Source organism: Crinia signifera, chromosome 9 (assembly GCF_055691185.1).
Source record: "Crinia signifera chromosome 9, ASM5569118v1, whole genome shotgun sequence".
Classification (NCBI taxonomy): domain Eukaryota; kingdom Metazoa; phylum Chordata; class Amphibia; order Anura; family Myobatrachidae; genus Crinia; species Crinia signifera.
In genome coordinates this window covers 131,310,031-131,322,753 of record NC_139225.1, presented here as the reverse complement: position 1 = coordinate 131,322,753, position 12,723 = coordinate 131,310,031, and the positions used below count along the sequence as shown (strand labels likewise).

The 12,723-nt window shown below is 44.2% G+C and overlaps 1 protein-coding gene across 1 annotated transcript in view; it reads left to right on the top strand.

The window, feature by feature from the left end:
- Positions 1-307: 307 nt before the first annotated feature.
- LOC146036045 (cytochrome P450 2C20-like) overlaps positions 308-12,723 on the top strand; it is a 34,954-nt gene continuing 22,538 nt past the window's right edge. The window contains exons 1-3 of the mRNA XM_083159815.1: positions 308-560; positions 3,066-3,228; positions 12,019-12,168. Of these exons, the coding sequence (XP_083015941.1) occupies positions 381-560; positions 3,066-3,228; positions 12,019-12,168 (493 nt within the window). The 5' untranslated portion in view covers positions 308-380. The remainder of the gene's footprint in view (positions 561-3,065; positions 3,229-12,018; positions 12,169-12,723) is intronic.

Here is a 12,723-nt window from a genome sequence, read left to right as displayed (position 1 = left end):
CCTTTTTGATAATCAAATTCACAGCCCTGCCTATGGGTCTGAATTGGGCCCCTTGTCTTTTACTCAGAATCCTAGCAGGAATGTATTATACCCCAAGAAAACATTGGAGACTGCCCCATGTTCTGCATAAAAGCATTACTGTAATTTATCCTATGAACTGAAAATACACTGTGTACCTCTAAAGGCATTTAACAGCTTTATTCTGATGACTCAGCATGACGATTGCTAGTGCAAGCTGATAGCAAAGGCACCAACCTCCAACTCGCCCAACCTGTTATTATTGATCACGTGCTGTTTGGGACATAGCTCCGTGTCAAAGCTTTTACTTATAACAGAGGGACAGAGCGCAGAGAATTTGCTGTACTTGAGCTTTGCTCAGAATGGCAGTAAATATAGTGGGGACCCTTCTCCTGGCTACTGGGGTCACTCTCCTGATCTACCTGGCTAAATGGTGGAGAAAGATATCAAAGAAGAACCTGCCCCCGGGGCCCACACCTCTGCCCCTGCTGGGGAACATCATGCAGATCAGCACCACAGAATTACCACAGTCTTTGGTTAAGGTAAGCCGGGGCATTTATGTGTCATTAATATAATACAACAGATATCTGGCGTTTTTATCTCTTTGAACATTCCAATATATGTCATTATTATTATTATTATTATTATTATTATTATTATTATTATTAATAACAGTTATTGGTATTTATTTAGTATCTGGACGCCCGATTAAAAAATCGGGTCCATCGCATCACATCGCATGCGATGCAATGCGATGGACCCGATTTTTTCATAGGATTCAATGTTAAAATGGACTGAGTCTATGGGTCCTTTTCATTTCCCCACTATCCAACTACGCATTGAGTTGGATATAAACCTGTGGCGAGCGTAGCGAGCCACCGAGCCCGATGCGTGGCGAGCGCAGCGAGCCCCGCGAGGGGATGCGGAATACTTTTTAACGAATCCGCGTCCGCTCGCCACGCTTCGGGCTCGGTGACTCGCTTGGTTTGCCACAGGTTTATATCCAACTCCATGCGTAGTTGGATAGTGGGGAAATGAAAAGGACCCTTTTTCCCATAGAATCCTATGGAAAATCGGGTCCATCGCGATTTGGTCGGATGCGATGCGATAATCGGGCGTCCAGATACTACATAAGTACCCAGTTATTTATATAGCTCACACAAAGGGCCTTATTCTGGATGCTTCACACGGGGACCGATGGTGGTGGACACACAGGTGGTGGAGAGGGGCGTGGGGCAGCAGGCGGCCGCATTAGCATATGGGAACGCCCATTGTTTCATGGGCGTTCCCATGCTAAGGAGGCCATGACACGGGTGCGAGGGATGGGCAGCTGACATCTTCGTATGTCAGCTGCCCACCCATTTCCTTCCCAGCGTGCACGCATATGTAAGTGACTTGAAAGTCACTTTTCTATGCGTGCACCTTCCACATCTTTCGATGGTGGAAATGGATCGAAAGATGTGGGAGGTTCCCACTCCCCTGCAAATGGATGTTACTGTGTAACATCCATTCGCAAAAACCCCTGCGAGCGAGTGGCCCTTGGAATGGGTGGCGTCAGGCTACCATTCGCAAGGCGGGGTTTGGTGGACTCGCATATTCCGCAGCGCTTTGCAGAGCATATTCCCTACCACATGTACACGCGCACACAGTCATTCTAGGGTTAACTTATTTTGTGGGAGCCAATTACCCTACCTGTATATTTCCACAGGGAAACATTTCCCAGGTCAGTACTCCCACAACGGGTTGCCACTGTATGGTGTGAAAACAATGTCGGAGCAAAAGATACCTTTATGGGCACATAGGTACCAGTATCCAGGTCAGTGTACCCATTTGGAACCTTCTGCCCACCATCCATTGACTATCTGATGTGGAAAACTGTATAAAGAAACCTTGACTATGAATATAGGGCTCCACACACAGGCCAGTGTGTCCCTGTAGAAATTTATAGCTGCTGAGTGGACATTTCATTTCCCTAATGGTGTGTACACACCTGCGATGTGCCGTGCAATGCGATCCCCGATGCGATCAGATCGCATTGCATCGGATCGCACGGCATGCATGCCATCTGCATACAATTTTGACTATATAGTGAAGATCTGCACTATATAGTCAAGGCAGCCAAGACTTTCTACCGTGCGATACGGGAGCGCGCATCGGGATCGCATCGGGATTACAAGGGCTAAAACCCTTGCGATCTGCGTGCGATACCGATGTGATTCCGACTATATAGTCAGAATCGCAGGATAACTGTACAAGTGTCTACACACCATAAGACTCCTCTCAGATCTGGATCTTCGCCGGGTACCACCTATTGTTTAGTGTGAGACATTGAGAAAAGGTAGACATGCAAAAGGTAGACATTGAAAAAAAGATCGACACATGAAAAGGTCGACATGAGTTTTGCAAATTTATTTAATTTTGGGGAATTTTTTTTATATTTTACCATCTGCTTGGATTACAATTGGGAACAGCAAAGTGTGCGGAGAGAAGGCACCATGCCTGGGGCTCCAGTTTGACAGGTGTCGACCTTGACACACAAAGCAACCTGTGAAAAGCCCATGTCCACATTAAAATGTTTCCATGTCGACCTTTTGCTTTTGTAGACCTACTGGATTTCCACCTTTTGGCCTTGACCTATTGACTGTGTACCTAGGCACTGTACACCTTTCAATCCACCCCCACTAGCAGCGCATGTTTTGCAGATCTCAAAATTGGCGCACAGGTGTATTCCTTACAGGCTGATATTTTATATTAATTGTGACTGTAAGGAGACCTGGAAAACATGCACTGTTAGGGGTCCCAAGGACCAAGTTTGGCAACCACTGATCTAAAACAAACATACTCCACTGGTAGATAGATAGTAACTATTGCTTTATATTAGAAATATAATAACTGTACAGTATATGTTATTTAGTAAATAAAAACAGAATTGTAGGAAGCCTAAATAAAAACAGTGTGGAAATGTTCTACAGTGTAGAAATGTTTAGCTATAGAATGGTGTCTAAGCAGTACAACCGCTATAATGCAATGTATATGTCTCTCTATAGCTGAGTGAGAAGTATGGACCTGTGTATAACATCTACCTCGCCAATAACCCTGTCGTCATGCTCATTGGCTACGATGCTGTGAAGGAGGCGCTTGTGGACCGCAGCGATGCGTTTAGTGCCAGAGGGGAAATGGATTTAGCGGAATTGCTCTTTAAAGATTATGGTATGATATTTAAAAACTTAACATTAATTTCAGCTGAACTACTACTGCTAAGTGGCTGAACATTATATTCAGAGTTTTAAACTGCTCCAGAAAGTTTTGAATGGTAGCAGATTAGGGATGCCAATCCCAGGGCATTTTTTCAATCCCGGGATTCAGGATTGAAAAATGCTCAAACGCATTTTGATTTGATCCCATTGCACAGCCCAGTGGCATTAAAATCAAATATAAAATTAATGTGCGGATAATGGATTATCTGTATTTTGGAATCTCTTATATATTTGGCAAAAGACACAGCTACTCACCAGACACACCAGGTGAGCGCTCCATACCTCCCAACATGACCCTCTCCAGGAGGGACAGAATGCTCTGTTTGTGGACTTCTATCTTAATTTATGATTGTCATCACCTGTCATATTAAACAGGGTAATTGATAAGAAAGGTGTTTAAGCACAGGTGATGGTAATCCATAAATTAAGAAGAAAGTCCAGAAACAGAGCAATGTGTCCCTCCTGGAGAGGGTTATGTTGGGTATGCACCTCCCCCCCCCCCCATTCACGGCATCCCCACGATTAAATGGCACATGCAAAACACTGACATGGCTATGGTCGACAATGAAAAAGGTTGACAAGATTTATTTTTCACTTTTTCAATGTTTTCATATTCATTCTCATGTGTCGACATGGACACCAATGAAGTGCCACACTTATGTCAACATTTACATGTGTTGACCTTTCTGTGTTGATTTTTTCTTGTGGCGATTCGCGGCACCCCCCTGCGACCCCCCTCCCGCGATTTGCAGCACACCCCCTGCAATTCGCGGCACCCCCAGTGACACCCCCCCCATCCCGCAATTCACGGCATCCACCCATGACCCCTCCTCCCATGATTCGCGGACACCCCTCACCTCCTCCCTCCCCCCCCACCCCCGCGCGCGATTCACGGCAAACCCAGGATTAAATGGCACATGCAAAACACTGGCACGGCTATGGTCGACAATGAAAAAGGTTGACATGAGTTTTTGAAGATTTATTTTTTTTTTTTTTTAATGTTTTCATATTCATTCTCACGTGTCGACATGGACACCAATGAAGTGCCACACTTATGTCAACATTTACATGTGTTGAACTTTCTGTGTTTATTTTTTCTTGTAGCAATTTTTTTCCAGTGACAACTATGAACTATGTGCATGTCAACCTTCACATCATCAACCAATTCTTTGTATAATATATAACACCTGTTCTGTTTTACTGTAGGTGTTTTAAGTCAGACCTTTTACTGCTACTATTACTGTTTATGTAAATGCATTCTGAATGACAGCAACATACTACCATCCTTCTACAAGAATATATAACCAACTAGGTGATTCATCGTGCCCCCTGCCCCCCCCCCCCTCCCGCAATTCACAGACTCCCCGCGCACCCCCCCTCCCGCGATTTGCAACCCCCCCTCGCGCAATTCACGCCCCTCTCCCACGATTCGCCGACACCTGCGCCCCCTCCCTCCCTTGATTCACTGCACCCCTCCCACAATTCACGGCACCCCTAAGTCCCCCGTATACTCACACACCCCTATCACTACCCAGCTTCCTGCTCTCCTGAACCGTAACTTCCATCACTGGGGAGTCGCTGACGCTGTTTTGCCCACATGCCCCTATCATGCCTCATAGCCCAGCCTCCTGCTCTCATGCACCCGAACTCCCACCCAGTAGGAGGAGAAACTGACTAAGGGCAACCATCCTGTACTGCCACGCTGGACCCTCACCCACTGGCAGAAGCTGCACAGTATCTCCCACCCTCCTCTTTAGTCCCCCTTATGCTCACACACCCCTATCACTACCCAGCCTCCTGTTTTCCTGTGTCGTGACCTCCACCAGTGGGGAGCCGCTGACTCAGAAACACCCTACTATACTATTGCACACACACACCTAAACAACATGCACACAGCCCCCCCCCCCACACCCACAAATGTCACTGTACCATCCACACTATCAATGTACATCTTACTCTGTAACCGCTTTTTAATTAAACAAAACAATACACACCCCCTTCCACATCATATGCTCTCTATTTAACACATTTCACCTATAACTCAAGTTGCAATACAGGCCATCTTTCATACAATTCTAACCATATTTCTCATATACAAATGTTCACAATTTAAGGGGGCGCAGCCCCTTACGACGGTGTGAAGAGCGCCCGTAGGGCGCGATGAATCACCTAGTGTTTTTATATTTGAATAAGTTATCTAAAGGTATCTTGCAATTATGTTGTATATACACATCAAACACATGAAATACACACATATATATATATATATTTTTTGTGTGCAGGAAATAAGGTTTTAAAGCATGAAACAAGGTTTGTGTACCATCTCCGAATTATAATATCAAGCAATCATTTTCTTGCACATACTGTATTTAGGGGGTTATTTTAGTTGATTCACAAGGCTGCGAATTCGCAGCCCTGCGAGTCCACCAAATCCCTCCAGGAGAATGAACGCCCCCCCCCCCCCCCCCTCCCCTCCTTACAGTACGGGTTCGCCCGCACAGGCTGTGAATGGATGTTTTGCATAAACATCCATTGGTATGCCTCGGGTAACCGCCCACATCTTTCGATGGTCGGCGACCATCGAACGATGTGACCGGTGCACACATATAAAAGTGGCCTTTAAGTCACTTACATATGCGTGCATGCTGGCTCATTACCATGAAAATGTGAAGCGTTCTCATGGGAATGCCCATGGAATGCTGGGTGTTCCCAAATGGTAATGGGACAGCCCGACGCCCCCTGCCCTTCTTCGCCCCCCCTCACGCCCCCATGGGTGCGTGCACCCGGAGAACCGAAAGTTTGCCGTGGGTGCACGCACCCTATGTTTGCACATGCACAGAAACACGCCTGCGCATGCGCAGATGTGCACCATTGGTCCTCTGTACAGATGCACAGAGGACCAAATGGATGTGAATAACCCCCTTAGTGCCAGTTACTTATTATGTCCTCAAAAGTGCCAGTTACAGATCTACCCAGTAATGCCAGTTACATATCATGTCCCCAGTGGTGCCAGTTACATATCATGTCCTCAGTAGTGCCAGTTACATATCATGCCCCTAGTAATGCCAGTTACATATCATGTACCCAGTAGTGCCAGCTACATATCATGTCCCCAGTAGTGCCAGCTACAGATGTACCCAGTAGTGCCAGTTATATATCATGTCCCCAGTAGTGCCAGTTACTTATCATGTCCTCAAAAGTGCCAGTTACAGATATTCCCAGTAATGCCAGTTACATATCATGTCCCCAGTAGTGCCAGTTACAGATCATATCCCCAGTAGTGGCAGTTATAGATGTCCCCAGTAGTGCCAGTTACATATCATGTCCACAGTTATGCCAGCTACAGATGTACACAGTAGTGCTGTCACATATCATGTCCCCAGTAGTGCCAGTTACTTATCATGTCCTCAAAAGTGCCAGTTACAGATGTCCCCAGTAGTGCCAGTTACATATCATGTCCTCAGTAGTTCCAGTTACATATCATGTCCTCAGTAGTGCCAGTTACATATCATGCCCCTAGTAATTCCAGGTACATATCATGTCCACAGTAGTGGCAGCTACAGATGTACCCAATAGTGCCAGTTACATATCATGTCCCCAGTAGTGCCAGTTACATATCATGTCCCCAGTAGTGCCAGTTACAGATGTCCCCAGTAGTGCCAGTTACAGATGTCCCCAGTAGTGCCAGTTACATATCATGTCCCCAGTAGTGCCAGTTAGAGATCATATCCCCAGTAGTGCCAGTTACAGATGTACGCAGTAGGTTTTTAGCAAAAAATTTTTTTTTTTTTTTGGAGACTATGGTTTTCAGAATAATTTGGATAAGGGATACTCAACCTGTATACTGTATAGTACAGATCTTTACTATATATTCTAAATCAAATGAGTACACAGTGCCATGTGATTCATCCTGATTCAATTGGGTTCAAATTGGGATTTAATAGAAAGTACATCGCATCACAAGTACACCCCTGTATATGGTGTACACATGGTTCAATTTCATCTATTTTTCTATTCGATTTTGCTTGTTAGATCAAATCAAAATCAAATCAAAATTGAATGGAAATCGAACGCATTCGATTTTGATTAGATCCTTTTGCGCGTCCCGGCGGCATCACAATCGAATAGAAAATTAAACTGTGCAGGCAAGACTATACAGTGCCAATTCGAATTAAATCGGGTTTGAATAGAAAGTACATTGCAACGTGTGTACACCCCTTTACACTACACACCTCAATGTTGGACCATGTTTCTGCCAGCTAATCTACATACATATGGATTGAATCCTGCAGGCTGCAGCTTAACCCTAACTATCCTTCTCCCCACAGCCTAACCCTATCCCTTCCTGTTAGTGTCCAAAAGTTTCCTAACCTACAGCCTAACTTTAACCCTTCCCTCCCCACAGCCTAACATAAGTCCCTTACCTAGTGTCTAACCAAACCCTTCCCCATCCTCCACCGCTGTGGCCTAACCCTAACCCACCCCAACATATCAACGATCAGGATGCTGGTAGTCAGGATTCCAGCATCAATATCTCCACTGATGTTGGCATTCTGGTGCTGATCTTCTGGCTGTGCGTCGGGATGAGGGTGTCGATATTTGGACTGCTGGCATACCAACTGCCATGGTGTTAACCGCATCCCTTCCAGCCTGCTAACTTACAACTGCTGTTGGAACAGTATTAGTCACAGTCTAATGTCTTTGACGGGAAGCAGTGGTCTACCTGCTCTGGCCCGGTGGTGATTTACAATGAATAAGAGCACAGTAAACACACGAGGGGTCTTGTTACCTCACTTATTCAAGAAGTAGACATGGAAGCGGCTGTGTGACTCAAGTACAGTCCCCTAGTATGATAAAAGTTTGGGAGCCGGAGGGTTGACCACCCTCCTAGCAGTCTGAGAGAACTCCCCATAATTCAGAAGATTCCTGGGCATCCAGGAAGGAAAGTAGGATTTTTCTGCTGTGTGTTTTGAATTTTGGGGCCTGATTCAGACCTGTTTTCTAGGCTACATATGTTCGCAGCCTAGCAAACAGGTAAACGTCACCTGCTGCCCGGCTGAATCCCCCCCACTGCCCCGGGAATACCTTTATTAGCATGCGAGGGGATATGTCGTTGACCATCGAATATTTTTTTTCCCCATTTGCAAATAAAAGTCAGTCTGGAATGTCTTTTATAATGGCTGGAGATGGTCGAATGTTGGGCGGGTACTGCCGTCATGTGACATCAGCTGCCCACCCCAGGCAGGTATCAACACGCCTGCGTGTGCAGAGTTATGCCCAGCATTTTTATGGGCACAGCCATAAAATGCTGGGCGTTCCCCTGCTCGCCCCCATTCTGCCCACTATGGAGTGAACACCTTGGCGAGTGTGAAACACGACAATTTTGCGCATGTGAATATTCGCGCATGTGCAAACCCCGACCATTGGGGACGAACGGCCCCCAAGTAGAAGAGCAGAAATCCATGAAATGAATCATGTTTCACAGATTTCATAAGGGAATTTTAAAACGAGACTGAATAAACGCAAGAGCCAAATAAAATAAAGAAATATATAAAGAACTGGTGAGAACCGTTTGAACAAATGATAACAAACTAAGGGCCTGATTCTGGTTCACTCGCAAAAGCAAAATCTCTCTGATGGACAAAACCATGTGCACTGCAGGTGGGGCAGATGCAGGGCCGGACTGGGACCAGAAATCGGCCCTGGCATTTTGAGCACACAGGCCCACCGGTAGTAGGTGGGAGCAGTCTGTTGGGTCCTGTATAATAAGAGGACCCCACAGGCTGCTACCCCTGTATAATTACAGGACCCCACAGGCTGCTCTCCCCTGTCTTATTATAATAACAGGACACCACAGGTGGCTCTATTTTATAATAATAGGACCCCACAGGCTGCTTCCCCCTATACAATAACAGGACACCACAGGCTGCTTCCTCTGTATAATAACAGGACCCCACTGACTGCTCCCCCTGTATAATAATAATAGCAGGACCCCACAGGCTGCTCCCCCTGTATATCAATTATAGGGAGAGGGGTACATCTGCACTGGCTGGTGCTATAGCACTCGTATGGGCCCCAAGTGAGACAGTCAAAATCCGTTGATCTCAGTGGGGGTGCAGCCAAAGACATTCATTGATACAAAAAAGAGGGGGACAGAGAAAAATGTCTTTCTTTGTTGACGCACAGAGATAAGTAAGACGATTGTGTCTGTAAATTTATAAAAATGTCTGTATTTTATTTGATATCGGTAAAAACTGTCAAATGTGTGAAATATTTCTGTGTTGTGTACAAAATAATCAATAAACAATTTTATTATTAAAATACGGTGTCCTTGTATTTTTTAGAGTGATTCAGATAGTACACTAGTGCGTTTCAGGAAATGCCTTTGTCTCCATTCCTTTTGGGGCCAAGTGATAATTATTTCTTAATTGTATTGCCCAACGGGGTTGTTACAATTTAATGAATTCTGTATTTCTACAGTATTCCCACAATTTTGCTACTTCTTATCAGATTAGTCTATTTACTTTCTAGGCATGTAGCCAAAATTGGGTATTGTATCAGTATTTGTGTGTCGAAACATGCTTTTTAGCTCATTCACTCAAATGGTGCCGTTACACATATATTGCTTCTTTAATATTGTAATAACAATATTAAAGGTGTAACAATACCCCACAGGCTGCTCTTCCTGTATAATAATAACTGGAACCCACAGGCAGCGCCCCATGTATAACAGGACCCCACAGGTTGCTCCCCCTGTATAATTAATGGGACCTCACAGACTGCTCCGCCTGTATAATCACAGGACAAGACAGGCTCCTCCCCCTGTAGAGTTTTTCTTAACAGTTCTCGACGCTGGACACCGAGGTGGGCTGCAGCACTAGCGGGAAGTGCTGGAACGCACAGGCTGGAAGTAAGGTGGAACACTAACCTACATCTGGCTCACAACCCCACTGTAGCGGCCTCCTACACTAGAAATGTCCTCAGTGCAGGAGGCCGGCGGCCATGTTTTTGCAGATCAGTTGTAGACTGGTCCACCATGGCTGCAGCAGCATCAGATAAAAGGTGGTCCACGGCACACAAACAGATTATGCGGCCCGGGGGGCACATGGCAAATATGCAAATTAAGTGGCCGCTCGCACAGCACAGGAGACATTTTGCCCACCTGACCATCGGCCCTTTTGGCATTTGCCAGAAGGGCAAGATGGCCAGTCCGGCCCTGGACAGATGTAACTTGCAGAAAGAGTTAGATTTGGGGGAGTTATTTTTTTTCTGTGCAGGGTAAATACTGGCTGCAATTAGATATCAGTTTGATGTACAAACCCCATCCAAATCTAACGCTCTCTGCACATGTTAAATCTGCCCCACCTGCAGTTCACATAGTTTTGTCCATTAGAAAGAATTTGGTTTTGCAAGTAAACCAGAATCAGGCCTTTATAGTGTAATATAACCTATTCAGCAAGCAGAAGCGCGTTATGTGGTATATAGGCTCCTGGTATCAGTCACCCCACCACTACCACCATCACCACCCACACCAGATGTATATATAAAGTAGCACTGATTATATGTCTTTAAACATAAATATTTGAATGGAAAAAGGTACCATGTGAACACAATAGCTTTATTGTATTAAATGTTAATATAAACACATTTAGAATGAAACATCATCAGACAGTAAGATAGCAGGCTTAGTAAATAAAAAAAACTGATTAGGCTCCAATTACCAGATATACAGTAACACAAAGATCCAAGTTACATAGGAATATATATTGTAACAGGTGAACATCCTAGATTAGCATAGCAAAAGTCCAGAGTCCAAGTGTGCATTATCTACTACTTAATTGGACTTTACCCAAACTATACAGGCTAACTTGTCTATAGAGTAGTTACAATTGGAAGAGTCCTGGATAAAGTAGGGTTCCTGCAAAGATAGTTACAGCTCTCCGATGGCTCTCCGATGATGTTGTTTTATCATGGTGTGATGTCTCATGTATTATAATCAGCCATGATTGTATTACATGTAGCTTTCACAAAGCCATGATCTGGTAAAGGGTGGTAGGACTGACGCGTTTCACCGTCGACAAATTACATATATATATATATATATATATATATATATATATATATATATATATATATATATATAAAGTCCAATATGGAGTAGCACTCCTCATCCACACGATTGTGTCTGGTGCACGCCACGACCCACTCAGAGGTGGGTAGTAATAAACACAGTGTAGAGGTGGCACTCAGGTAAGTAGTATAAAGACACGGACCCCCTTGTTAGGTCAACGTTTCGAAGCCGTTGACCTAACAAGGGGGTCCGTGTCTTTATACTACTTACCTGAGTGCCACCTCTACGCTGTGTTTATATATATATATATATATTTTATATATATATATATATATATATATTACAGAGAGACATACAAATACGTTTGCTCAAAACACATGTAAAAAAACCCACGTCAACCTTTTGGCTGTCGACCTAACCCATGTCGACCTAATGACCACGTGGAACTATCCCATGTCGACCTAGACTCATGTCGACCTAAATGCATGTCGACCTAGATTCATGTCGACCTAATGACTGTCGACCAACATGCTGGTGACCCATTGACCGTATCCCCTTTTCATATACTGTATGAATATATACTCTAAAGGAATTCCATGATCTTATGATATGCATTTAATCTTGGCAAATACTTTCACTTGAATTAACAGAACACAATGCTTATATTTCTAGGAGTCATCATGAGCAATGGGGAAAGGTGGAAGATAATGCGTCGCTTCTCTCTCATGACTATGAGGAATTTTGGAATGGGGAAGAGGAGCATCGAGGAGAGGATCCAGGAGGAGGCCCGGTGTCTTGCAGAGACATTAATGAAGAACAAAGGTCGGTGGAGATGTCAAATGATAAAACATGATTCATAAAGAGTATTTAATCCAGTACCTTGGCACTCAAAGGGTTAAGCAATATGTTTGTATAGGTATCGCAACTTCACTGATATTATGTTGCAATGTTTCTTTGTGAAATCTGATGTATTTTATTATTATTGCAGTCAATAGAACCTGCCACATGTAACAGATGTTACACTGACACCACAATTATTTTATAACCACAGTTTATTACATAATTCCACGCGCTTTAATCATATTGTCATTGCCTTATTGGATTGAACTCTATATGCAAATCACTGTAATTATTATGCGTTATTCCATTTTATAGGGAAGACAGGACAGTCAGTGCTATATACAGATGTGTCCACATACTGTACACCTTTCCCCAGGCCAAATTAGCCCTGCAGAGGAATCTTTTTCTTACCTGTAGCTGTGCCTTGTGATTTTTCTTCACATATGTTACTGTACTTTAATCTGCTACTTTATACAGGTTGAATATCCTTTATCCAAATATCCATTATCCAGATTATTCCGAAAACCATACATTCCT